Raw genomic sequence first — 27,854 nt, forward strand, 5'->3', positions numbered from 1 at the left:
CAGATGCTTAACAGACTGAGCCACCCAAGCACCCCAAACCTTCCACACTTTTACTGTCATCTTTCTCGCCTCACCGGGAAAGAGGTTAGAGCTGTTACAGCTGAGGGGAAAGGGGAGTGGTTTCAACGTGGATATCCCAATCATCATCGTTAACACTGCCCTTAAAACTGTCCACAGCATAGAATGAGACTTGAGCTCACCGATCAGGTGTTCCATAAAGGTCAGACTTGATCACAGCAGAAATGGCCACAATTATAGCTGGGACCCCATAGCCCACGGGGAACATGAGCTTCTTCATGAGCTTGCTCACACTGGAGTAGTTGACCACTGTCAGGTTGCGTGCAGTGAGGAAGAGATTCAGACCCTCCAGCAGCATCCAGGTGAAGGACGCCAGGTAGAGATAGTGTAGGGCACCCGCAATGATGGCACACAGCACCTGGGGGAGGAGAAAGATGTCACCAGGAGGGACTATCAGGGAGGAGGGTGACCCCAGGACCTTTCCCATACTTTGCCATTGAAGAGAACTCTCATGTATATGGTCGAGTTGTCAGGAGAGGGTTTGTCTCCTAATGTCTTCCATTCATTAGTCAATGTGAAATAGGCTACCTACCCCTCCAAACTCCCTGGACCCGAGGCCATTTTATTAAGGTATCAGTGCAGCACGGCTCCATGAACTGAGCACCCCTGGGACAGGGCAGGGGCTCCTCTGTGACAATGTCAGTACCTTGATCTCGGTCTGGTTGATGGCCGTGAGGAAGAGCAACTGGGCCAGGAAGAGGCAGATTGAGAGCTGCAGGTGGATCGAGGTGCTGGTGTTCTGGATGGCTTTGCACAGCAGGAAGGTGAGGGCTGCCAGGAGGAGGCACAGCAGAGAGATGCTCAGCCCCACACAGGTGATCACAACCAGCATGGAATCCTCCTCCTGGGACCCAGCAAAGAGGACATCATGGTCAGTCTCCAGGATTAATCCCCCTCCCCCTTGGAATGGGGCATCCCAAACATAGGCATGACTCCAGATGACAGAGAGTGTAAGAAGTATCTGTCAGACTAAGTCTTTTTCCCCCAGCTTTATTGAGGGATACCTAATATACAAAATAATATGCTAATTGAATGCACACATTTTGATGAGTTTGGACATAAGCACATATCTATGATGCCATCACCACAATCAAGGTAATAAACGTATCCATCACCTCCAAGATCTTGTGTCTTTTTGCTTTTTTCTTTCTGTGATAAGAAACAACATGAGATCTACTCTCTTAATAAGTTTTTAAGTCCACAATTCTGTATTAACTATGGACTCTATGTTGTATAGCAGACTCACCTTGAAATGAATGAATATGCTAGGCTAAGTCTTGCACCCAAGAGCTGCAGGAAGCCCCGTGTAGCAGAGGCTATTAATCTCTTCACACTCATTGGTATCTGCCCTTTGGCTGCTTTCTGTGAAATCCAGTGACCCTGCCTGAGAGTATTTCTCCTGACACACGAACATGCTTGGACGTGCCAGAAGGAGTCACAAATACCAGGATGTTAATGCCCCTTGAAAGCTGCCCTCAAGCAATAAAAGTAATGGCATTGGTGGATAAATACCTCAGCTCCCTCACCTTTATGTGGGAAGGCTCTGAGATGCATGTTCTGTGATATCTCCCAGAAGTAACCAATGGGATTGAGTCCCAGTTGTCCATGGGGGTAACTTTCTCTTTAACACATCCTTTACTGGCTGCCTACTCTTCTCTGTCTTACTTCCTTATTGTCCTACTGATGTGTCTTGGGGTAACCTCCTAGAGAAACTACTCGCCTTCAAATTTTTGTCTCAGGATCTGCCTTTAGGAGATCCCAAGCTAAGACATCTGTATAATTCAGCTCTTGGCGACTCATCTCCTTAAAGACAGGAGCCAGGAATCTGGTGAGCCACTCAGACTGATAAGACTCACAAGTAGGAAATGATAGTTGCCATCCCTTATAAGGATATGCAGATTTTCACTTGTTTCAATATCACTTTATAGAACTTTTTAATCCTTTGCTTTTTTAACCTTAAAAAATTGTGAAATATAACACACATACAGAAAAGAGCATACACATAAATGTATCACATGATTAAAAATTATTAAATGATTTGTAAGATCATTAGTTTGTAGACATTACCCCAGAAGCTCTTTCCAATTGCAAAACACCTTTTTCCTCAGAGGTAACCAGGATCCTTTTATGATAAGCAGTTCCTGCCTATCTTTATAGTTTCACCACTGAAGTATGCAACCCCTGAGAATATGGCTTAGTTGTGTCTGTTTCTAAACTTTGTACAGATGGAAATATACTCTGCTCCACACAGTCACTCAGAAACCCATGATAACAGAGGCTACACAATCTGGTAGCTACACCATCTGGAGAATGTTGCTTTCTTGTCACCCTGGGGGGTCCCACATGGGATTTTCTAAGCCTCATCCCAGAAAAGTAGCCTTGCTTTCTTTTTTCCTTTCAAATTTTTAATCAAATTCTAGTTAGTTGACGTACTGTATAATATTGGTGTTAGGAGTAGAATTCAGTGATTCATCACTTACATACAACACCCAGTGCTCATCATAACAAGTGCACTCCTTAATACCCATCCCCCATCTAGCTGATCCCCATCCACCTGTAGCATTGCTTTTAATAGCCCCCAGTGGGGAAACAACCTAGATGCACATTAACTGTAGAACGGATAAGTAAATTGTAGTACAGCCCTGCAAGGGAACATCATACAGCAATCCCGTGTCCATTAAGCACTTACCCCCGTTTCTTCCTCCCCCAGTCCCTGGCAACCAGTAATCTACTTTCTGACTCTCTGGGTTTGCTTATTCTGGACATTTCATATAAGTGGAACCATACAACAGGTAGCCCTTTGTGTCTGACGTCTTTCACTCAGCGCGATGTTTTCGAGGCTCACCCATGTCGCAGTACCACTGACTCAGTATTCAGCTTGCAGCTCAAATGCTTAATTCTTACAGAGGCCACCCTGACCTTTCTATGGAAAGCAGCATGCTTTCTGCAATCCCTCACTCTAGTCCCTTGTGTTTCCCCCCCTTTTTTATTTTTTTATTTTATTTTTTTAAAAGATTTTATTTATTTATTTGAGACAGAGAGAATGAGAGAGAGAGAGCACATGAGAGGGGGGAGGGTCAGAGGGAGAAGCAGGCTCCCTGCCGAGCAGGGAGCCCGATGCGGGACTCGATCCAGGGAGTCCAGGATCATGACCTGAGCCGAAGGCAGATGCTTAACCGGCTGAGCCAACCAGGTGCCCCATTCATTTATTTAATTTAATTTAATTTAATTTTTTTAAAGATTTTATTTATTTATTTGAGAGAGAGAGCACATGAGAGGGGGGAAGGTCAGAGGGAGAAGCAGACTCCCTGCCGAGCAGGGAGCCCAGATGCGGACTCGATCCCGGGACTCCAGGATCATGACCTGAGCCGAAAGCAGTCGCTTAACCAACTGAGCCACCCAGGCGCCCCTCCCCCCCCCTTTTTAAAAGGGTACTTATCCAGCAGGAGCTCACACAGAATTAGCCGGACGAATTAAATGTATACATTGTACCTGGCTGGTTAAGGCCATGAGGACAGCAAAACTGGACAGGTGGGTGGAGTTGCATATGGTGTGACTTTTGTTCACTTGGATCAGGAAACAGCCGTCCCTGGACCACTGGCCGTGGCCCCCTGTGCTCTTCCAGTACACGCAGAAGGCCTTTCCTTTATTGCGCTTCCTCTGAAAGTAGAAAGGGCTCATCATGTTCTTCCTTGGGAGGGACAACTCTCAGAATGTCCGTCTACACCGGGGTGGCAAGCGAGGAGATACGCGGCTTAGAAGTGACTCAGGTGATTTCTATTTCAAGTGAAGAGAATGGGTGCCAGGACACCTGCTCCCATAGTCCCAGCTCTGTTGGGGTTCCACATACCATAAAACAAGATCAAGGCCCTCTGGGAGCCAGAATTTTACAGGATGTCACTGGTTTCAGGATTTTATCCCCCACCATGGAAGTCAGACAAAAACAAAACAAAACAGTAAATAAATAAAAAAGTCTGTGGCTCGTACAGAGTTTTCTCCTAAACACTCTCTAAGACAAATTTCCCTGATTTCTTCACACCAATTCTGTCCCTGACCCCTTACAACACAAAAATTGCTCACGCAACGAGAGGGGAAGTTTAGGGAAGAAATGAAGAGGGAGAGAATAGAATTAGCCTTCAACCTCTTCTTTTTGTCCCAAGGGTTTCCAGAGCATCACTTCATGGGGCCAAGAAGATGAGTCACACATTCTCCCGTTGGGGGGCTGTATCTCCTTTGATAATCCACTAGACCATCTCCAGATTTCTTGCTCCACTCCCACTGCCCCATGCCATATATGAAAAATTTCATACTTAGGTTTTATGCATCCGATAGAGAAATCCTACATTTCCTACTCCCCCCATTCTTATTTTGTTTAAAATTAAAATATAATTTTATCTATTTTTTCCAGCTTTATTGAGCTATGACTGACATATAAATTATGTAAGTGTAAGGTATATAACATAAGTTTTTGACATATACATATATTGCAAAATGAAGTTAGTTAATATCCATCACCTCATGTAGTTACAATTTTTATTTTGTGGCGACAACTTAAAATCTACTCTCTCAGCAACTTTCAGGTATGCAATATATTATTCTTAACTAGAGCTATCATGCTCTAGTTAATTAAATCCCCGGAACTTATTCTACTTGTAACTGGAAGTTTGTACCTTTGACCTTCTGCACTTTTTCTCTCCCATCCCCCCCACCCCCCAGGTAACCAAAAATACCTGTGTCTATGAGTTTGGCTTTTTGAAATTCTACATATAAGTAAGACCATACAGTATCTGTCTTTCTCTGCCTGACTTATTTCACTTAGCATAATACCCTCAAGATTCATCCATGTTGTTGCAAATGGCAGGATTTCTTTCAACTCTTACTTTCATGACAAAGCTGAAAGGCAAGGGAACAGATGAATTTTATTACATCTGGGTCTGGCTACTGACCTTCCTGTCTTTAAGAGTTTGGGCAGAGAAGGGGAAAAGGGAATGAATTAAATAAAAATTTTTTTCCGATCAAGTTATGTAGTCTAATAATTAATACCAGGCTTTCGTGTGGGAATGAATAACATGTCTCAGTTCAAATTTCACAGAATAAAATTGGAGGTACCTCCAACTAAAATAATCCCACGCACTAGAATCATGCTGCCCAAGAGAAATATCATGTGAGCTACTTGTGTAATTTGAAATTTTCGGCTAGCCATATTAAAAAAGCTAAAGAAACATTTCAAATTAATTTTAATAATACATTTTATTTAACCCACTATATTCAAAACAGTATCTTTTAGTATGTCAATATAAATCAATATATGCAATCAATATAAATATTATTTTTCTTAAAAATATTTTATTTATTTTTTCAAAGATTTTATTTATTTATTTGAGAGACAGAGAGAGAGAGCATGAGCAGGGGGGAAGGGACAGAGGTAGAGGGAGAAGCAGACTCCCTGCTGAACAGGGAGCCTGACATGGGGCTCAATTCCAGGACCCTGAGATCATGACCTGAGCCGAAGGCAGATGCTTAACCGACTGAGCCACACAGGTGCCCCTTAAAAAGTTATTAATGAGATATTTTGCATGCTTTTTTTCTTATGAGGGCTTCAAAATCTGGAACTACCAAGTCTAAATCCAGAAATACTAAGTCTTCAAATTCTCAATTCAGATGCACCAAGTTTCAAATGCTCAATTGCCACACGAGGCTCCTCGCTAAGGTATTGATTGGACAGCACAGCCCAGAGGCACTGACTGGCGAGGGTATACGCACATTGTTCACTCTACCTCCAAGAAACCTAAGCAAGTTCAAATGCAGCTCTGACCCACCTTCACATGCTGAAAACTCAGAATCACAGACTTGGAGAGAGATATGTTCCTTTGGGGTCCAATAGCAGCACTCACTACCTGGGAGTTCAGGTAAACTCGGTCTTTCTCATTTGCCTCTTCAAAAAATGTTGCGTTTATGAGGGTTCCAAGAGAAGAATAAGAAATAAAGGCAATTGCCGTGGGACCTGAGAAAACAGAAAAAAGGGGGGGGTCTTTAAAAGTGCCATCATTCCTTTCCCACACCTACCATGCTCGCACACATGATGTACACACAAGTATACATACGCACGCATAGTCACCTATATGAGGGTCAAATGAAATAGAGATTCTCACCGTCTCTCCCTTTCTCACCTCTGAGACAGACAGTGTGTTTGTGGTCTTGAACCCTTTTTTGTATTGAAGGGGGTAAAACCTGGTGGGGGAAGAGAAGAACTGGACAAACAAAGAGAGGTTACGCTGATTTGCATCAGAAAGGACATGGCTGTAGCCTTAGGAGAAAATGCATCAAATAAGATGGGAGGAGGGCAAAGAAGAGGCAGATGGAATTTCGAGGGAGGAGGAGAGGAGCCAGAAGGGTCAGGCTTGAAGAGGAAGCTTAGGGAGTTAGGTAAGTTTTCCGTGATGTCATTCCGCTTCCTGAAGAGACTTCTGGAAAGGCTGATTTATTTTTCAAGACTTTTAGAATTGGTTTTGCATTCCTTTCAAATGAAGCATAATGTTGAGACTGGACTTAAAGAAATCCATTAACAGGTGGGTTACATGTATGGCTATCTCTTTGTATGTACGTATGAATGTGATCATCTTCTCCCATATATTATATATGTAAACCAGATCTAGAAAAAAATAATGTGTATAGAAATTTAGGCCACTACCCCTATCTATCTATTCATTTATTCAACTTTTTTTTTTTTTTTGATGGAATGCCTACTAGGGTCCAGACACTATTCTGGGGATACAGTGGGGGACAAAGAAACCATTTCTGCTCTTACAGATCTTTCTGATGCAGGAGAGAGACAAACAAATATAAACAAATCAGTAAAAGTGTATGTCAGGAAACGATCGGTCCTAGGGAGAAAATTAAGTGAGGTAAGGGAGGACAGAGAGACTTGGAGGATGCTATTTCAGACAGATTTCAGACAGCAGTGTGAAGGGAGGGGGGGCCACATGGCCACATAGAAGAATGTTCTAGGTAGATCTGATATAACAGGGACAAAGTCCTGAGACTTGAACGTGCCCAGCTGGTTCAGGGAACAGGGAGGAGGCCAGTGTGGCTGAAGAAGTGTGTGTGTGCAAGAGTGGGAGGAGGTGAGGGGGCAGATCCTGCAGGGCTTTATGAATCTTGAGGAGGACTTTTGCTTTTATTTTAAGGCAGTTTAAGCAAAGGAAAGCCATAATTTAACATACTTTATTTTTTTTTATTTGGGGGGGTGGGCAGAAGGAGAGAGACAATCTTAAGCAGACTCCACGACCAGTTCAGAGCCTGACACAGGGCTCTATTTTACGACCCCGAGATCCTGACCTGAGTCAAAATCAAGAGTCGGACACTCAACCGACTGAGTCACCCAGGTGACCCAATTTAACATACTTTTTTTTTTTTAGACCATTTTTTTGTTGTTGTTAACATACTTTAATAGACTAAATATATGTGTACAGGCTATATTTATATCATGTATTTATAATTCTATTATATATTAGAAGGACATACACATGACATATATCAGTAGGATAGTGTTATGCACCAAATTGTGTCCCCCCCCCCAAAATTAAGTTGAAGTCTGAACCCATAGTACTTGAGAATGTGACTGTGTTTGAAGACAGGGCCTTTATAAAGATAGGGCCAGAGGAGAGAGGGCCTGACTTTGGTGCTGTGATGGAAGTGGGCAGTCCTGGGAGGCCTCATGGAGGAGGTGAAAGCTGACCTGGATTGAAGAGTAAAGAAGAAGAAATCTGCACGCACAAAGAGAGACCAGGGATATACACGCAGAAAAAAGACCATGTGAAGACACGGGGAGAAGGTGGCCATCTGCCAGAGAGAGAGATCTCGGAAGATACCAACCCTGCCAATGCCTTGATCTCCGACTGCTAGCCTCCAGAACTGTGAGAAAATAAATTTCTCTTGTTTATATATATATAATATATAATATATACATACAACATATACATATATATGTGTTATATATGTTAGTTACTAACATATATATATAAACAAACATATGTATTTGTAGTTAGTTTGAATATGGTGGGTTATAGGATTATAGGATGTTATGACCATATTCCGATGTCAATAAGTTTTCTTTATTCTTTGTAGCCGCCAAGAAGTCCACACTGCCGAGGCCATATATATGAAGCAGTTAGGATTGTAGAGACAGGAAATAGGTTAATAGGTTTCTGGATTAAAATCCCAGCTTTGTCATTTACTAGCTATGCAGCCCATCCTATTGGAATAAATTCCTCCTAGGTTTCTCTAATCAGGCTTCTCTGGTCCTGCCTGGGGAATCAGAAGCAATTCATTGCTGTTTCTCCGGATTAATGACAGTTTCCATTTGTCAGAATGAAACAGTGGTAGGTGGTTTGGAAAAGATGGGCAGGTGATATGTCCATCTGTTCTTGTGCTTAGTAATAGCTTATTTTTGGGCTGAAGTATTCTGGTTAGGAGCAAAAGCACAAGCAGAAAAGAGAAGGGTGGCTGTAGGTGTTCACGGTCAGCTTCCGGTGGCCTGGGTTTTGTTCTCTGAGATGTTTTACAGGGAGGGGGTGTCATGGGATTGTATGTCTCGTGTTACCTCTGATGGGTGTCTGGGTGTAATTCGATAGCACCTCCTTTCAGTCTTAAAGTTGTTACTGTTTGAAGGTCAATTATAAGGTCGCTCTCCACGAGCAGTTCTCAATTGGGGGTGGGGGGATGATTCTGCCCCCTCTGGGGACATTGGGCAATGTCTGGACGCATTTTTGGTTGCCACACTGGGTATTTGTTTCTGGTGTCTAGTGAATAAAGGCCAGAGGTGCTGCTCATCATCCTACAGGGCACAGGGTGGCCCCCATGACAAAGAAGGCTCCTGCCCTAGACAGGACGTGAAGGACAGAGAAATGTCCCTCTGGGAGCTTGTCACACATCGGTCAATGGGTTCTTTTCTTTCCTTAGGAACATTGAGACCTCCACCTAAACGTGGATTTAATTCAGAGAACATTCATCACTGTTCTCTATGTAATGAGCCTGTAATGGTGACTCTAGAGAAAAATAATTCATGATTGCCATCCTTATGGGGATTCCAGCATGGTGGGGGAGACAAGGACATGGCAATCTAGATACAACACAACATGTTAGATGCCAGGATAAGGCAAGTTCAAGAGGCTGGGGGTAGTGCAGAGGAGGGAGGGCCTGACTTTGGTGTTGTGGTGGAAGTGGGCAGTCCTGGGAGGCTTCATGGAGGAGGTGAAAGCTGAACCATGTTGAAGAGTAATAGTTCACCCAGTGGCCTGGTGGTTGGCATTCCTGGTAGAGGAGCAGCCAATGGAAATGCTCGGAGGTGAGACTATAGGGCCCACTGGGGGAGGGTAAATAGTCCTCCACTGGGCACTTTTATGCCAGGTGCCCCTTCAGGCACATGCAATCACATTACGATGTCTGTGACTTACTTAAACAATTCAGCAGAGGAAGTTCTTATGAGCTGAGTTGTGTCCTCTTTGAATTCACATGTGAAATCCTAATCCCCAGTATCCCAGAATGTGATCGGAGAACATGTGGGGCTGCAGATGTGCTTTGTTTGGCTTGCACTGTGAAGTCTTGCACACTCTCTACAAATTGTGAGTTTTAGAACAAAACTCCTGGTGACAAGGCAAGCATGAACTTGTGTGGTTGGAGGTTGGCTTCCATCCTCCACCTGGCCCATTCTCAAACGAGGCAGATTCAAGTTCTTATCTTCTTGGGGGAGGAGAGGAAGTGATAGGAACTAATTGTCTCACGACACTTCCTCAGTTCAGCATGTGGTTAGTTGTCCACATTTTGATGCCTTTACTCGGGGCCTTTCACTGATAGTACAGACCAGCTGTATCCCACGTTTATAGGATTGGATTTAAGACCCCATTTGTCATGCTATAGCAGTTATAATGGTAAGGCAGCTATTGTAAGACCAAATTTAAAAATTGAAGGTATTCATGCAACCAACCCAATTTCTCTTGAAAAATCAGAAAGTCTGGCAACACCGGGACAATTAATAGTAACAATCCGTTCCTTCATACACAGGCTGTAGCAAATGCTGTAGGCACCCTAACTTAATTCGCTTGGCACTCTTGGGTTCCTTACATGCCGATGAATTCTCCTGCAAGCAACTGCAACTCTCTGCCTGGGAGCATTCCCTGCAGTGAATGTGTTGGATTGGTACACAGGGCAGAATGGCAGGGCCCTCAACCACTGATGGATCAGAGCAGCTCTCCCTCCTTGAATGGGAGAGCTCAGTGGGATGAGTCACATTTACCACCAGCAGTGACCTACTCACTACCATAATAATACCTGTATTGGCTGTCTCCTCTTCCCTGTCTCATTTCTTTTCTCCCATACTGGGATGGTTAATTTTATGTGTCAATGTGGCTAGGCCATACTACCCAGATATTGGGTCAAACATGAGTCAGGGTGTCGCTGTAAAGGCATTTTTTAAGACGAGAGTAACATTTAAATCAATAGACTTTGAGTAAAGCAGATTACCCTCCACCATGTGGTTGGGCCTCCTCCAATCAGCTGAAGGCCTTAAGAAAAAGACTCTCTTCTCCCAAATAAGAGGGAATTCTGCCTATAGCCTGTCTTTGTCTACAGTTACAACATCAACTCTTCCCTGGGTCTCTAGCCAGCCTGCTGGCTAGATTTTAGACTTGCTACCATCCACAATCACAGGAGCTAATTTCTTAAAATCTCTGTCTCCATTTCTCTCTCTCTTTATCCCACTGCCCCCTACACCATATTGATTCTGTTTCTCTGGGAAACCCTGACTAATACACCGACTGATGCTTCCTGGAATCACCTCCCAAATAAACTTACACTTTTCTCGGGGACTGCGTTTGGGTGAACGTCAACTGAGACCAGGACAGAACTGCCCCCAAATTGCAGAGAAGTGTCTTCCATGCTGAAGAATAGAAAGCCTTCACTTGGGGAAGATTTTTAAGGAAAAGACTCAAATGACACAGTCTTAGGGTAACAAACTCATTAGGAAGGAGCCTGTTGGCGACTCTCCTTGTGACTCATACAATGATACTGATCTGTGTGTCTTAGGGGTTCTGAATACAGCCTCTGTGTGTACCTTGTATGTTTTCCTGCACAATGTCATTGCAGTGGATGTCCACTGAGTTCATGTGGGCGTTCAAGCTGAAGATCTTTCCTTCTTCAGAGCAATTGTCTGTAACAACTCGAGTTTCAATAGCTGGTGAGAAAAGCAACAATCAAGTTTGCCATTATTATAAGCTTTAAAAATGTGCATAGCAACATGGACAGGTTACATTTACTGAATGTCTAGGATGTTCCAGGCTGTACCTTGTCAAATAACCCCATGAGGGACCCTTATCCAAACGAGGTAAGACCCTAACTCCTGAAACAAGTTCTTAACTAAAGTTCTCTAGCACTCATCTTTTTTTAAAAAAAGACTTTATTTATTTACTTATTGAGAGAGAGAGAGTATGAGCAGGGGGAGGGGCAGGGGCGGGGAGAGAATCTTAAGCAGGCTCCATGCTTGGCGTGGAGTCTGATAACGGCGCTTGATCTCACGACCCTGAGAACATGGCCTGAACCGAAGTCAAGAGTGGTAGCGCCCCCTCTAGCAGTCATCTTTGAAGCAACAATTCTGTTTCTAGGAATTAATTCTCAGAAAACAATCATGGACGGGCGGGTAGATTTAGCTACAAAAAGTTTTCAGCAGCAGAGATGATAGTGTGAAAAATAGGAAATTATCTAAATGTTCAACAAGGAGGAATTGATTTAATAATTGACAGCTTATCTCTGTAACAGGGAACCATGCTTCCAATGCAAATGAAGTCACAGGAGAATTGCCATCAAGAAACAAGCTCATGAAAATATTTAACTTAAATATTAGCAGACGGCTGGAGGCTGGCTGTGAGTTTGAAAGTGTTGAAACTGGGTGATGGGTACAGTCGGGTTCCTGCTGTGTCTGCCCATTCACAGATGAGGGAAGTGAAACCCAATGAGGTGAGGGCAATGGTCTGCCCCATCAGTTAGGACCTGGCCAGATCAGGAAAGATGAGAGCTATTGTAATCTGAAAAACGGTTTAATTTTGAATGAAATGAATGAATGAATGAATGAAATGAATGAATACGTCCTGATTCCAGTTTCCTAAGAAGGTTAGGCATGGGATTTTATTTTATTTATTTAAAAATTTATAAAAATTTATTATTATTTTTATAGAGTGTAAACTATCTCATCATACAAATTGGTGAAGCAAAATGATTAGTTAGGCATACACCAATCCATTGATATCCCTGGGCTGAATAAAAAGCACAGCAAAGAGCATTTCTGGAGGCCAATATAGTGATATGTATCAAAGTCTATAAAATGTTTCTTTTCTCCTTGACCTAATGATTCTTCCTCTATGAATTTATCCTAAGAAAATATCAAAAAAATATACACAGATAAATTTTCAATGGTCTGTTCACGGGGTTATTTGGCAACAACCCACATTTCCCAGAATAGGGAAATAAATACAGTATAAATAAATATACAGTATAAATAAATTATATACAATGCAATTTGATAAACCATTGAAGACAATAATGTAGGGAATGATGATGTATATAATTTACACGGAGAGAGGCTGGTGATGTAATAAGTGAAAATTGTATGTACAACGTCACATACACAGCAAATATGCATCTGCATCAGACATGCATCTACATGGTTATAGGATAGGAAGATTGGGTTGTGGGCAGATTTGGCTGTTCTAAATTTAGTTTTGTCTATGTGTTTTTTTCTTTTTTTTTAAATTTAATACTTGGCTTTGCTATGATATTTATTTATTTTTATTTTTTAAAATAGCGAAATCGGGCGCCTGGGTGGCTCAGTTGGTTGGGCGACTGCCTTCGGCTCGGGTTGTGGTCCCAGGGTCCTGGAATCGGGCCCCGCATCGGGCTCCCTGCTCCGCGGGAAGCCTGCTTCTCCCTCTCCCGCTCCCCCTGCTTGTGTTCCCTCTCTCGCTGTGTCTCTCTCTGTCAAATAAAATCTTTAAAAATAAATAAATAAATAAATAAAATAGCGAAATGATTACGAAGATCAAACTATTTACCATAGTCTCTCGTCACGTGGTTATGTTATGACTATGTATGACAAGTATGATAAAAGTATTTTTATTTAAAAGATATGCAGTAAGTTGTTCCTTCTGGGATGGAACTGTGATATGTGCCAGTAGGTATTAGGCTTCAGATTAAAAAACAACAACAACAACAAAAACCCAAAAAACTACTTTGAAGCCAAAATCCCAGACTCAGGACTGGAAACGATTGGCAATCTTTTCTTTCTTTCTTTTTGTTTTTAGAAGATTTTATTTATTTATTTGAGAGAGAGAGCGAGTGAGTGAGAGAGCAGAGAGAGCACGAGCAGGGGAGACTGACACAGGACTCGATCTCAGGACCCCAAGATCTTGACCTGAGCTGAAAGCAGCCGCTTAACCAACCAAGCCACCCAGGCACCCCCTTTCTTTCTTTTTTTTGAACAGGTCTATGGAGCCGTGATTAATGTGTAATAAATTGCACATAATAGAGTGTACAATTTGATGAGTTTTACTGAGTGTATATACCTGTGTATATACTATATTCCTGTGAAACCAACCCCATAATCAAGGTACTGAACATGTCTTTCATACCCAACAGTCTCCTCAAATTTTCTCCCTCCTCCCCCCTCCACCCATCACTATAGGTTAACTTGCATTTTCTAGAAGTCTGTATAAGTGGACCCAGGCAGGGTATTTATTTTTCTAATTGTGTAACCCAGACTCCAGCTTATAATGAACCCCCTGTGTGCATCAGGCCATATCCTCTTCTTACCCACAGTACTGTTGCGGATTTTCTGGATTTTTTGCTCCGGGGATTTCAAGGCAGTTTCTAGAGCATTTGATTCCACGGTCTGGAGAACATTTGTGGCCCAAGATGCGACTTTGCTCTTCTCTCCCGTTCCCGGTAGAGTGTTATTAGCGAGAAGTGACTCGAATATCTCAGCAACATGTTGCAGCTTTGAAGATACAAAGAATAAGAATACAAATCCAATCTGATAGATCCCACACCCTGAGGGAAAGTCGAAAGCACAAGAAAGCAGCTTCTGGAGCCAGAGGACCCGGTTTCAATCCTGATCCACCATTGAAAGGCTGTGTGAACTTGGAAAAATCACCCAATTTCTCTGTGCCTCAGTTTCCCCATATTAAGATAGGGACAATAAAAGGACCCCATAGAGCATTTGGAGTTATTAAATGAATTAAGAGATGCTACCTTTTTAGAACAGTGTCTGTGCCTGGTACACACTAGATGAGGGTTAGTTATTATGAACATCTTTTACCAACAGGGAAGTGGTAAGGTTGCCAGAAATAGACCAGTGGTTCTCCATTAGGGCGATTTTGACCCCTCGGGGACATTTGGTAATGTCTGGAGACATCCCCCGCACTGAGGGATGCTACTGGTATCTAGTGGGTGGGGGCCAGGGATGCTCCTCAACAACTTACAATGCACAGGGCCGTGCCTCCCCTGCCCTCTCCGGAAAGTGACCCAAGCTCAAGTGTCAGTGGAGCCAAAGCTGAGAAAATGAGAAGTAGAGTTATAGCTCAGACATTCTAACTGGCCTTTTTTTTTTTTTTTAAAGATTTTATTTATTTATTTGAGAGAGAGAGTGAGAGAGAGAAAGAGCACAAGAGGGGGGAGCGGGAGAGGGAGAAGCAGACTCCCCGCCGAGCAGGGAGCCCGATGCGGGACTCGATGCGGGACTCGATCCCGGGACTCCAGGATCATGACCTGAGCCGAAGGCAGTCGCTTAACCAACTGAGCCACCCAGGCGCCCCTCTAACTGGTCTTTTTAAGTCAAGAAATTTATCTAAGAAGTAAAGCAAAGTGATGAACCAGAGGGGAGAAGAATGGAGAGCCAAGGTGAAGTTTTATAAATATAGGCATAATCTAATTGTAATATAGGTGATTGGAAAGAAGATTTTTATGCGAACCCCCACATCCTTGTACTTAAAGTGTGGTCTTCGTGGTGGCAGCATGAGCATCACCTGGCCGCCCATTTGGAATGCAGCCTCCTGGGGGACTGAGTCCAAATCTGCACTTTAACAAGATCCTGAGGGGATTTGTGGGCACAGACACACTTCAGAGGTACTGTAGGTTTGGTTCCAGACTCCCGCAATAAAGTGAATATCGCGGTAAAGCTATTCAAATAAAGTTTTTGGTTTCCCAGAACATATAAAAGTTTTGTTTACACTATACTGTAGTCTTTTAAGTGTGCAACAACATTCTGTCTAAAAAACGTACAAACCTTACATTACCTGGTGCTCATCACGACAGGTGCACTCCTTAATCCCCATCACCTATTTCACCCATGAGCACCAGGTAATGTGTGGGAGTGCTGAGTCACTATATTGTATACCTAAAACTAATATAACACTGTATGTTAACTAACTGGACTTAAAATAAAAACTTAAAAAAAGCCAATGAATCAATCAATGAATAAAAATAAGCAATGTGCAAACCTTAACTAAAAACACTTTATTGCTAAGAAATGCTAATGCTCACCTGAGCTTTCAGCGAGTCGTAATCACTGATCACAGATCACCACAACCAATATGATAATAATGAAAAAGTTTGAAATACCGTGAGAATTATCAGAATGTGCCACAGAGACATGAAGTGAGCAAACGCTGTTGGAAAAATGTCACCAATAGACTTGTTCCATGCGGGGTTCCCTAAACCTTCAATTTGTAAAAATCGCAGTGCAAGTACAATAAAATGAAGCACAATGACATGAGGTATGCCTGTATGTTAAAGTACTAGACAGCAAAGTACTGGATAGGATAGGGACTTTGTCTTGCTCACAAAATGGTACCTAGAACAGTCCTTGGCAAATGCAGGTGCTCAGCAAGTGTTCATGGGCTGCATGAATGCCTTGGGAGGAAAATGCTATCGCACAAAAGAGTTATAAGCAGAGTGATATATCAAAAAGGCTGGAGAAACATTCAGAACCAGGGTTCAAATGAATCTTTTCAAGGTTTTGCTCTTTCGGTCTGAGTCTTTGTGGAAATTCTGAGCTGAATTTGCTAGTTTACAAGCAGCCTCCCATTCCTGCCCAATATAGAAAACATACCTTAGTCCTCTAAATGACAGCTGAAATCATCTTGGTTTAAACTCATTCGTACAGAGTAGGCACCAGAGCATTTGCCCTTCAGAATTGCTATTGTATTTTTTATTTTTATTTATTTATTATTTTATTTTATTATGTTATGTTAGTCACCGTACAATACGTCATTAGTTTTTGATGTAGTGATCCATGATTCATTGTTTGCATATAATACCCAGTGCTCCATGCAATACATGCCCTCCTTGATACCCATCACCGTGCTAACCCATCCCCCCACCCTCTTCCCCTTCCCCTCTAAAACCCTCAGTTTGTTTCTTGAATTCCATAGTCTCTCATGGTTCATCTCACCCTCCGATTCCACCCCCTTCATTTTTCCCTTCCTTCTCCTAATGTCCTCCATGCTACCACTATTGTAGAGTCTGATCCAGCATGAAGACTTTGTACCTTTTTCTGGCAATGCATTTGTTAATTGAGGTGAACTTCACACAACATGAAATGCACCCTTTTAAAGTATACAACGAAGTAGCAATTTAGTATATGCACAATGTTGTGCAACCACCACCTCTATGTAGTTCCAGAACATTTCCGTCATCCTGAGATAAAACCCATTAAGCAATCACTTCCCATTTTTCCTTCTCCTGGGCTCTGGCAACCACTAATCTGCTTTCTGTTTCTGTGGATTTGCCTGTTCTGGACACGTCATAGAAATGGAATCCTACACCGTGTGACCTTTGTGTCTGGTTTCTTGCACCCAGCATGATGGTTTCAAGGTTTATCCATGTTGTAACATGAATCAGAACTTTATTCCTTTTTATGACTGAATAATATTCCACTGTATGGATATACTACTTTAAAACAAATCCATTCATCTGTTGATGGACATCTGATCTCTTTCTTCCTTTTGGCTACCATGAATACTGCTGCTAGGAACATGGGCATGCAGGTATCTGAGTCTCTGCTTTCAATTCTCTTGGGTATATTCTTAGGAGTGGAATTGCTGGGTCATATGGGAATATTATGTTTAAATTTTTGAGGAAATGGGCAATGAAACTTCATAATGAAATGTTCCTGTTAATTACATGATTATTTGTTCATGACTTCCATGGACACTTGTTGAACTCCCAGTGTGGGCTTGGGCTGATTCCTGCCCTCAAGAAGCTCACTGTCTAGGTGGTGATGACACATCATGGAAATGTTGAGTCCACCAGAGGTAACAATGGATAGCCTGGATGGCAGGTGTACTCTGGACCAGGCACTGTGCTAAGTACTCTACATATAGTATTTCATCTAACCTTCCCATCCTTCCAAGGAGGTAGGTGCCATGATGACCCCCATCTTACGGATGAGTAAATCAATCTTGCAGAGTGTGATGGTTAATTTTATGTGTCAGCTTGGCTGGGCCAGTGGGTACCCAGATATATTTGGTCAAGCATGATTCTGGGTGTGTCTGTGAGAGTGTTTCTGGATGAAATGAACATTTGAATGGGTAGATGGAGTAAAGCAGATTGCCCTTCCCAATTTTAGTGGGCCTCATCCAGTCAGTGGAGGGCCCGAACAGAACAAGATGTCTGAGTAAGAGGGAATTATCTCCTGCCTGAATGCCTGACTGATTGAGTGAAAAGCTGGGACACTGTTTTTTTTTGTTGTTGTTCAGGCTTGCCTGAAACATCAGCTCTCCATGGTCTCAGGTCTCTGGAGTTGAACTGGAATGACACCATTGGTTCTCCTAGATCTCTAGCTTGTTCACTGCAGAACTTGGGACATGTCAGCCTCCATAATTGCATGAATGAATTTTTTATAACAAATCTTTTTTATCTATGTCTCTTATTGGTTCTGTTTCTCTGGAGAACACTGACTAATACAGAGGGCTGTGTCATTTTGCCCATGTTACTTGTCACTGTGGTGCTGTGATTTGAACCGCTGTCTACACTTCTAACCTCCACAGAAGAACATGGGGAAGAACATGATATAAACTCATATGGAAGGGTTTAGGGAGGTCATCCAGGGGGATGTGAAACCTGAATTGAGTCTTGAGCAGAGAAGGGTAGAAGGAAGCCAGCCAGGTGAGGAACTGGGAACAGAGTTGCAGGCGGAGAGAACAGCATGTACTTGGAGGCCTGGAGCTTGGAGGGCAAGATGTGAATGGTCCCTTTGGAGTAGAGCAGGGTGAGGGTGGGGAGTAGGGAGAGGAAGGGATGAGCCCATTCTGCTAGACTTTAGGTTCTTGGAGACATGGGTCATTCTCTCTGTTAACATTCAGAGTCAGTTTACAGAGACACTAAGTGATTACTACCTAACAGGCACTTTCTTTTTTTTTTTTTAATTTAATTCAATTTTATTTAAATTCAGTTAATTAACATATAGTGTATTATTAGTTTCAGAGGTAGAATTTAGTGATTCATCAGTTGCATACAACACCCAGTGCTCATTACATCACATGCCGTCCTTAATGATCATCACCCAGTTACCACATCCTCCCAGCCCTCACCCCTCCAGCAACCCTCAGTTTGTTTCCTATGGTTAAGAGTCTCTTATGGTTTATCTCCCTCTCTGATTTTGTCCCATTCTATTTTTCCCTCCCTTCCTCTATGCTCCTCTGTTTTAACAGGCACTTTCTTGGTCTGTCTTTTGTAACTGCCTACAATATCTGTTCCCCTCCCCCTTCCTTTTACTAATTGAATGAATTCCTTAAAATTTTTCCTGGACCATGTTCCCCATATACAGACCACGTTGTCCCAGCTTCCCTTGCAGCTAGGTTTTGCCGTGATACCTTCGACTTCTGGGTTGTTGCTTTAAGACAGATCTCCAAGGAAATTATCACAACTTCATTAGCATATAATCAAGTGAGTAGATGTATCCCTTTTCTCCACTCTCCCCTCTTCACTTTGTGCTCTAGGCAAATTGCCCTGGACTCATCTCCCCTCTATCCACTGGTACAAATACCACATTGCAGCAACCCAGTTTTGGTCATGTCATTGAGGACAAGATGCCAGGGGATGGTGGAGCAGCAGTATGGGAAGAATGTGAGTACCCTTAATGGCCTCATGGAGCAGAGTCCTTTCACCAGCCTGGACCGTTAACTCAGAAAGTAATAAAGATCCATCTTTTTAAAGCTGTTGGATATTTGGGCCTCTTTGTTGTAGCAGCTCAGCATACCCTAATACAGTTTCTTCTTTCTTTTTTTTTTTTTTTAAAGATTTTATTTATTTATTTGACAGAGAGAGAGACAGCGAGAGAGGGAACACAAGCAGAGGGGAGTGGGAGAGGGATAAGCAGGCTTCCCGCAGAGCAGAGAGTCTGATGCGGGGCTCGATCCCAGGACCCCAGGATCATGACCTGAACCAAAGGCAGATGTTTAACGACTGAGCCACCCAGGTGCCCCTAATACAGTTTCACTTAGTCTGTCTTTCTTGGTCTGGGATGGATCCTATCTTTAGGGGGCAGTATACACACACGTGTGCATGCACACACACACACATCCATATGTACATACACACTCTATCTCTACTGTGAGATATATAGCAATATACATATAGCGATAAATAGTGGTATATTTATATATTTCAGTTATACATAATATAAATTATATGTAACATTGTACTATTGTTATAATTAATTTCTATTATACTATAATTAAAAACTATTATATTAACATATAGTACATACCATAACATGTAATATATAATATATATGACATGTCACACATTTATGATACACAGATGGTATACAGTGTATAGTGGACATATAATATATAGTATCCACCTCCACCTGCTAATTTTGGGGTTTGTAAACATTTGTTACCTGGCTGGGTTCAAGGACTGGGCTTATGCTCACATCCTTCATGCCTTTGGTTGTTGCTGAGGAAGTGGTTTCTGTAAAAAAAAAATCAAGGGATGTTTTTGTTGGAACCGAGAGTAAAAGGGTGGAGAGGTGGACAGGAAGGTGAAAAGAGGGGCTGAACTCATACTCTATTTTTTTATTTAAAAATTTTTTATTTATTAATTTTAAAATTCCAGTATCATTAACACACAGTATTCTATTAGTTTCAGGTGTCCAATATAGTGATTCAACAATTCTGTACATTACTTAGTGCTCATCAGGATAAGTGTACTCTTCATCCTCATCACGTAGTCCACCCATCCCCTCACTCACCTCCCCTCTGGCAACCACTGGTTTGTTCTCTATAGTTAAGAGTCTGTTTTTTTTTTTTTTTTTTAAAGATTTTATGTATTTATTTGACACAGAGAGAGAGGGCACAAGTAAGCAGAGCAGTGGGCAGAGGGAGAGGGAGAAGCAGGCTCTCCCCTTAGCAGGGAGCCTGATGTGGACCTCGATCTCAGGACCCTGGGATCACGACCTGAGCTAAAGGCAGTCGCTTAACCAACTGAGCCACCCAGGCACCCCAAGAGTCTGGTTTTTGTTTGTCCTTTTTTTTCTTTTGAACTCATATCTTTTTTTTTTTTTTGCAAGTTTAACCACTTAAAACATTATATTTTATTTTTTTATTAACATATAATGTATTATTTGTTTCAGAGGTACGGGTCTGTGATTCATCAGTCTTAATGCAGTTGACAGCGCTCACCATAGTACATACCCTCCCCAATGTCCATCACCCAGCCACCCCACCCCTCCCGCCCCCACCACTCCAGCAACCCTCAGTTTGTTTCCTGAGATTAAGAGTGCCTTATGGTTTGTCTCCCTCTCTGGTTTAGTCTTGTTTCATTTTTTCCTCCCTTCCCCTATGATCCTCTGCCTTGTTTCTTAAATTCCACATATCAATGAGATCATATGATAATTGTCTTTCTCTGATTGACTTATTTCGCTTAGCATAATACCCTCTAGCTCCATCCACATTGTTGCAAATGGCAAAATTTCATTTTTTGATGGCTACATAATATTCCATTGTATATATATATACCACATCTTCTTTATCCATTCATCTGTTGATGGACATCTGGGCTCTTTACATAGTTTGGCTATTGTGGACATTGCTGCTATAAACATTGGGGTGCTCGTGCCCCTTTGGATCATTACATTTGTACCTTTGGGGTAAATACCCAGTAGTGCAATTGCTGGGTCATATGGTAGCTCTATTTTCAACTTTTTGAGGAACCTCCATACTGTTTTCCAGAGTGGCTGCACCAGCTTGCATTCCCACCAACAGTGTAGGAGGGTTCCCCTTTCTCCACATCCCTGCCAACATCTGTCATTTCCTGACATTAATTTTAGCCATTCTGACTGGTGTGAGGTGGTATCTCATTGAGGTTTTGATTTGGATTTCCCTGATGCCGAATGATGTTGAGCATTTTTTCATGTGTCTCTTGACCATTGTATGTCTTCTTTGGAGAAATGTTTATTCATGTCTTCTGCCCAAGGAGAGGGAGTCCATATATATATATATTGGAGAATCAGATGAAATGTGAATCATATTAGCAAACATTTGTAGACACTGTCTTAAGTGGTCTGTATGGTACTGTTCCACTTATGCCTCAATTAATCTTTGCAACAGCCCCATGGGGTATACACCCTGGGAGGTGTATCTGCTGATTTAATGAATTAATTAATTTCTTTTTTTCTTGATGAGCCTGGCTACAGGTTTAATACTTGTTTATCTTTTCAAAGAACCCAGTCTTGTTTCATTAACTTTTTCCTATTGCTTTTTTTTTTTTGGTCTCTGTTTAATTTATTTCTGCTCTGATCTTTATTATTTCCTTCCTTCTACTAACTTTGGGCTTTGTTCTTCTTATTTTTTTTTTTTTCTATTCCTTTAGGTGTAAGGTTTTATTGTTTGAGATTTTTCTTGTCTCTTGAGGTAGTTCTAAGAAAGAAACTTCTTTCTTAGAACTGCTTTTACTATGTCGCAAAGATTTTAGGTCAGAGGTTCCTGCCTGGCTCAGTTGGTAGAGCATGTGATTCTTGATCTCAGGGTCATGAGTTCAAGCCTCATGTTGGGTTCAGAGATTATTTAAAGCCACTATTTCCTTATTGATTTTCAGTCTGGATGATCTACCCATTGATGTAAGTGGAGTATTAAAGTGCCCAACTATGGGGCGGCTGGGTGACTCAGATGGTTAAGCGTCTGCCTTTGGCTCGGCTTATGATCCCAGGGTCCTGGGATCGAGCCCCACATTGGGCTCCCTGCTCAGCGGGGGGCCTGCTTCTTCCCCTCCCTCTGTTTCTCCGCCTGCTCATGTTCTCTCTCTTTCTTTGTATCTCCATGTCTCGAATGAATAAATAAAATTTTCTTAAAAAAAATAAAGTGCCCAACTATTATTGTATTACTGTCAATTTCTCCCTTTATGTCTGTTAAAATTTGCCTTATATATTTAGATGCTCCTATGTTGGGTACATAGATATTTGCAATTGTTATATCCTCTTGTTGGATTGATCCCTTTATCGTTATGTAATGACAGTCTTTGTTTCGAAGTTTATTTTGTCTCATATAAGTATCACTACCCTAGCTTTTTGTTTGCTTGTTTGTTTACATTTGCTTGAATACCTTTGTCCATCCCCTCACTTTCAATCTGTGTATGTGTTTAGGTCTGAAGTAAGTCTCTTGTAGGCAGCATATAGATGGATCTTTTATTTAATCCATTCAACTACCTTATGTCTTTTGATTGGAGCATTTAGATTTAAAGTAATTATTGATAGATATGACCTATTGATTTTCAAAGCCAGACCATATGGGGGCTTGCCTTCCTGGTGCAGGTCCCCAGGTGAGTGAGAGCTTGAACTCCTTGCTGCTCAGGGAGAACCTTTGCACTTGTAACATTCCAGCTTGTTGTTGCTGCACTGGGGGTTTTGGTTCCTGACCTGACCATCTCTTTGCTTCTCCTACCCTTCTTGATGTGGCTTTATCTCTATCTTTAGCTGTGGAAGAGATGCTCTGCTAGTCTTTATGTCACTCTCAGAGAGAGTTGCTCTATATGTAGTTGCGGCCTTGGTGTGTTCAAGGGAGGAGGTGAGCTCAGGATGTCCCTACCCCACCATCTTCCCCTTGTGTCTCCCAGTTACATCTCCCATATTTCTTGTGCATGGATTTCCCTGTCTATGTGGCTTCCAAGAGAGTGTTCATGCTTATACAAGATGGTGCCTCCCCCTGGACACAGATCCAAGGGTGGGCATATAACTCAAACTGGACTAATTGGTACATTTCCAAAGTATTTACAATTAGGTCCAAAAGAGAGTCAGTTGATCTCTCTTCGGTGGTTTGATCATTAACAATGGTAAAATTTGGACTTGTTGGTGGCCATATTTCCTGTCCTGTGGGCTAAGAAGGCAGAGAAAGTCATTTTGCAATGAAAAAGAAGAAAGGAGTAGACCCAAAGAGCTTCAGAGCCTGGGGTGTCTTGATAGTGTGAAGTCTCCGTTTCAGTTCATTCCAGAAGCTCTGCTGTGTTCTTGTTCTTGAGTTCCAAGACATATCCATGCATCCTTTTCATAAACTCATCTTTTCTGTTTAAGTTAGCCTGAGTGTGCTCCTCTTTGCAATTCAAAAAATCCTGTCTCAGTCAGCACATTGTCACCCCCATTTCCAAAGTCCACTTGTCTTATTAACCTCATTATTTCTCTAAACTTCCTTCTTTCCTTTTGTCTCCTCTTTCCATCATCCATTTACCTCCAGAAAATGGAAACATGTACTAGCTTCACCACACACACACACACACACACACACACACACACACACACACATATATTTTCTGGCATTAGACTCAATGAAAAATAAGAAGGGAGACAAGAAGACAAGAATTTCCTTACTTTGACAAGTGTTTTCACTGGAAATCTGGAATTGAGTACCCCCAGAGAGGAGTTGGTATCCAGGATTACAGCGACAGTGGAAACCTCCATCAACATTCTGACATGCAGCATTTGCTCCACAATATATACTAATGGGTGGTTTACATTCATCAATATCTGGAACACAAAAGAGCAATTTGGCCATTAATTTGACAGAGATCTATGGAACATGTAATATGTTCCAGAGGCTATACCCTCTCCACCCAATCTGTCCTGACTTTCCAGGACAACTCAGTTAAGGTAGTGGGTTGTCTTTGTTCTTCCCTTTCCTCTTTGACTTTGGTTGGATTCTCTCAGAAGCAGACACTGAGACAGGAATTCATGTTCAAGTACTTTATGTGGGAGGTGACCCCAGAAAACACTGGAAGGGAAGTGGTGAAATGAGACAGGGAAAGCCAGACAGAAAGTAAAGAGGGAAGTTTCCATTGTGGGCAATTGGGACTCGATTCCTCTGGGACCCTCTGGGAGGCAGTGTAGAGCACATGCTGCAGAGTGACTCCCTGAGGGGTGAGGGGGCTGGGGTATTTATCTGCCAAATCTTTTTTTCTTTTAAGTTTTTATTTAAATTGTAGTTGGTTAACACATAGTGTAATATTGGTTTTGGGAATAGTATTTAGTGATTCATCAGTTACATACAACACCCAGTGCTCATTACAACAAATGTCCTCCTCAATCCCCATCACCCATCTAGCCCATCCCCCACCCACCTCTCCTCCAGCAACCCTCAATTTGTTCTCTGTAGTTAAGAGTCTCTTATGGTGTGCCTCCCTCTCTCTTTTTTCCCCCCTTCCCCTATGCTCCTCTGTTTTGTTTCTTAAATTCCACATGGGTGAAATCATATGGTATTTGTCTTTCTCTGACTGACTTATTTTGCTTAGCATAATACATTCTAGCTCCATCCATGTCATTGCAAATGGCAAGATTTCATTCTTTTTGATGGCTGAGTAATATTCCATTGTGTATATATATCTATATCTATATATCTATATCTATATCTATATATCTATCTCACATCTTCTTTATCCATTCACAGTTGATGGACGTTTGGGCTCTTTCCATAATTTGGCCATTATTGACAATGCTTTTATCTGCCAAATCTTCACATTCATTGGCAGAGAAGTGCTTGCAGGGATAGTTAACTCTCCAGTACTTCCACCTGTCCTGAGCATGAACTGAGTGGTCTCCAGTACCCAGAGAGAGCCTTAGACTTGATATGCAAAAGAATGGCAAGTGCTGAGAGCATATAAGTGGGAAACTGACTATGTCTGCTGTTATGAACTGTATGTACGTCCCCTCAATTCAATGTGTTGAAACCCTAACTCCCAGTGTGGCTGTATTTGGAAATGGGGCCTCTAAGGATGTAACTGAGGTTAAATGAGGTAATAAGAATGGGGCCTTGATCTGTTAGGATTAGTGTCTGTAGAAGAGACAAGAGAGCTTCTCCACCTGCCTGACCACTGTGTGAACAGAGTGAGGAAAGACCATGTGAAGATAGAGCAAGAAGACAGGCATCTTCAAGCCAGGAAGAGAGGCCTCCTGAGAAAGTGGAACTGCCAGAACCTTGACCTTGGGCTTCCCAGCTTCCAGAACTGTGGGGAAAATAAATTTCTGTTGTTTAAGCCACCCGGTCTGTGGTGTTTTGTCATAGCAGCCCAAGCAGAGTAATACACTTGCTAGATTAACTAATTGAGTTAGAATGTCTTGATTAAGTCAATGTGTCTCCAGTCCTGAGCCCCTCTACAAATGTCAGGTGGGTAGTGAAGATGTGTGATTTCCCAATCTGGTATGGCAAATATGAAGTTGGGAATTTTCAGATTGTGATATAGCAGAGCAGATGCTCTCGGTTGCCCGCTCAACAACCATTCTCTTTGGAGGAGGCCGTCTCGTTCCCATCTCCCAGGCACTCTCCCCTCCAGCTTCCTTCCAGCTTTCATGTTGCACCCCTAGCCAATGAAAAGCAAGGATGTTCTTCCTGGGGCGTCTGCAAGAAACCTAAGCCTGAGACAGAAGTCACTACAAAGGGATGAGACTCAGACTGGTGTTGGAAGTTTTGTCTGCAACCCTGTAAGCTTGAAGACAGTTGGTTCTGTGATCACTGGGATATTCACTGATGGATCACTTGGAGAAGAGGATGGAACAAAATGTCCCCCACCAAGGCAGGATTGAACCTACTCGTTAGAGCCAAAGAAATGCGAGATGATGCATTCATGGAGAGAGACATTAGCTATGTGGGCCAGTTTGAAGAAAGCATGTGAGGAAGTGCTCCAAACAAACAACAAATTAACAAGTATGAAACTAGGAAGTACAGAAACCTCAACAAAGGGGGAAATGAAGGTAAGAGGAAGCAGGGGTGAGCAGTGAACCTTGAGATAAAGTTAAAATCATGGGGGGTGTGGCAGGGGAGATGGGGTTGGGGTGAAATTACAGTATTTTAAAGATCTCATCTCTTTACTGGGGGAGGGGAAGTGAGGGTGAAATGAAGCATCTTTTTTAAAAAATGCTAGTATAATTAACATACAGTGTTATATTATTTCCAGGTGGGCAATATGGTGATTCGACAATTCTGTATGTTACTCAGTGCTCATCACAGTGAGGGTACTCTCATCCCCTTCACATGAAATGATGGGGAAAGCAGTGCATCTTGGAAGGGGAAATAAGTGATGAGTTTAAAAAAATAATAGTAGAGAAAGACATGTTTGATTATGAAGTTAAGAGAAGGTAGCCATGAATGGGGTGGAAAAGTATATTAGGACTTCCAAATAAATAAAGGGAAATGATGGGATGGTTGGGTCACTTAGTCAGTTAAGCATTGTACTCTTGGTTTCAGCTCAGATCATGATCTCAGGGTTGTGAGATCGAGCCTCTGCTGGGCATGGAGCTTGCTTGGGATTCTCTCTCTCTCTCCCTCTGCCCCTACCTCCACCCTCCACTCATGCTCTCTCTCTCTTAAAAAAAATAAAGAGGAAATGCTGATTTCATGAAAGCATTTCTTTCTTGATGAGGGTGGAGTTGGTAGATATTTTTTTAGCAGTGCACATTATTGGCAGTTGCCTCCCCAAGATCCCTATGCTGTCTCCCTTCCACACCCGCCTCTGGGTGGTTCGAAAATTATCCCTTACCTTCACATGTAGCCAAGGGAAATGTGAAGAATTCCTTCCCATTCATAGAAGTGTATCCATGTTTGCATGTACAGTAAGTGTTGTTGACACAGTCAGCATTCTGGGGGCATTTACAGGGAGCTGCAGGGAGAAGGAGGAACAGGTCAAACATCCGCTGGGGTTAAGAGATGTCCTGTTATCATTTCCTTTTTCCTCTGACCAGGGCCTCTTGAGGATCAGGAAGTCTACACCCTTTTCCTCTTGTGAGATCTCAGTACATTGAAAAATGAGAGATACCAAACCCAAGTTACAGAAAAAAGAGATTTGTTTTCATGATAAAGACTGAGGTTGGCAGTTAAATTAATTTTAACACAAAAATTTCAATGTGATAAAATTGTGCTATTCTCAAGATCATTGCAGAATTTATAAAAAGGGGAATGAATTGGTTAAGACCCTGGGTTTGGGGCGCCTGGGTGGCTCAGTTGGTTAAGCGACTGCCTTCGGCTTGGGTCATGATCCTGGAGTCCCGGGATCGAGTCCCACATCGGGCTCCCTGCTCAGCAGGGAGTCTGCTTCTCCCTCTGACCCTCCTCCCTCTCATGCTCTCTGTCTCTCATTGTCTCTCTCGCAAATAAATCAAATCTTAAAAAAAAATAATAATAAAAAAAAAAGACCCTGGGTTCGATTCTGACTCTGCCACTTACCAGCCATCTGTCTTTGCACAAATGTCTTAA

At 42.3% G+C, this 27,854-nt stretch overlaps 1 protein-coding gene across 3 annotated transcripts in view; it reads right to left on the minus strand.

The window, feature by feature from the left end:
• Positions 1-27,257, minus strand: part of ADGRE3 (adhesion G protein-coupled receptor E3) — a 43,710-nt gene extending 16,453 nt beyond the window's left edge. For all 3 annotated transcript variants that reach the window (XM_081814185.1, XM_081814192.1, XM_081814183.1), the window contains exons 1-9: positions 27,142-27,257; positions 23,984-24,139; positions 20,027-20,097; positions 13,936-14,119; positions 11,189-11,308; positions 5,898-6,082; positions 3,571-3,738; positions 725-922; positions 201-436 (exon numbers count right to left, since the gene is read on the minus strand). In XM_081814185.1, coding sequence (XP_081670311.1) covers positions 201-436; positions 725-922; positions 3,571-3,738; positions 5,898-6,082; positions 11,189-11,308; positions 13,936-14,119; positions 20,027-20,097; positions 23,984-24,139; positions 27,142-27,187 — 1,364 coding nt within the window. In that variant the 5' untranslated portion in view covers positions 27,188-27,257. The remainder of the gene's footprint in view (positions 1-200; positions 437-724; positions 923-3,570; positions 3,739-5,897; positions 6,083-11,188; positions 11,309-13,935; positions 14,120-20,026; positions 20,098-23,983; positions 24,140-27,141) is intronic.
• Positions 27,258-27,854: the final 597 nt, after the last annotated feature.

The sequence above is a fragment of the Leptonychotes weddellii genome, chromosome 1 (assembly GCF_054177405.1).
Source record: "Leptonychotes weddellii isolate Sample4059 chromosome 1, ASM5417740v2, whole genome shotgun sequence".
Lineage (NCBI taxonomy): Eukaryota > Metazoa > Chordata > Mammalia > Carnivora > Phocidae > Leptonychotes > Leptonychotes weddellii.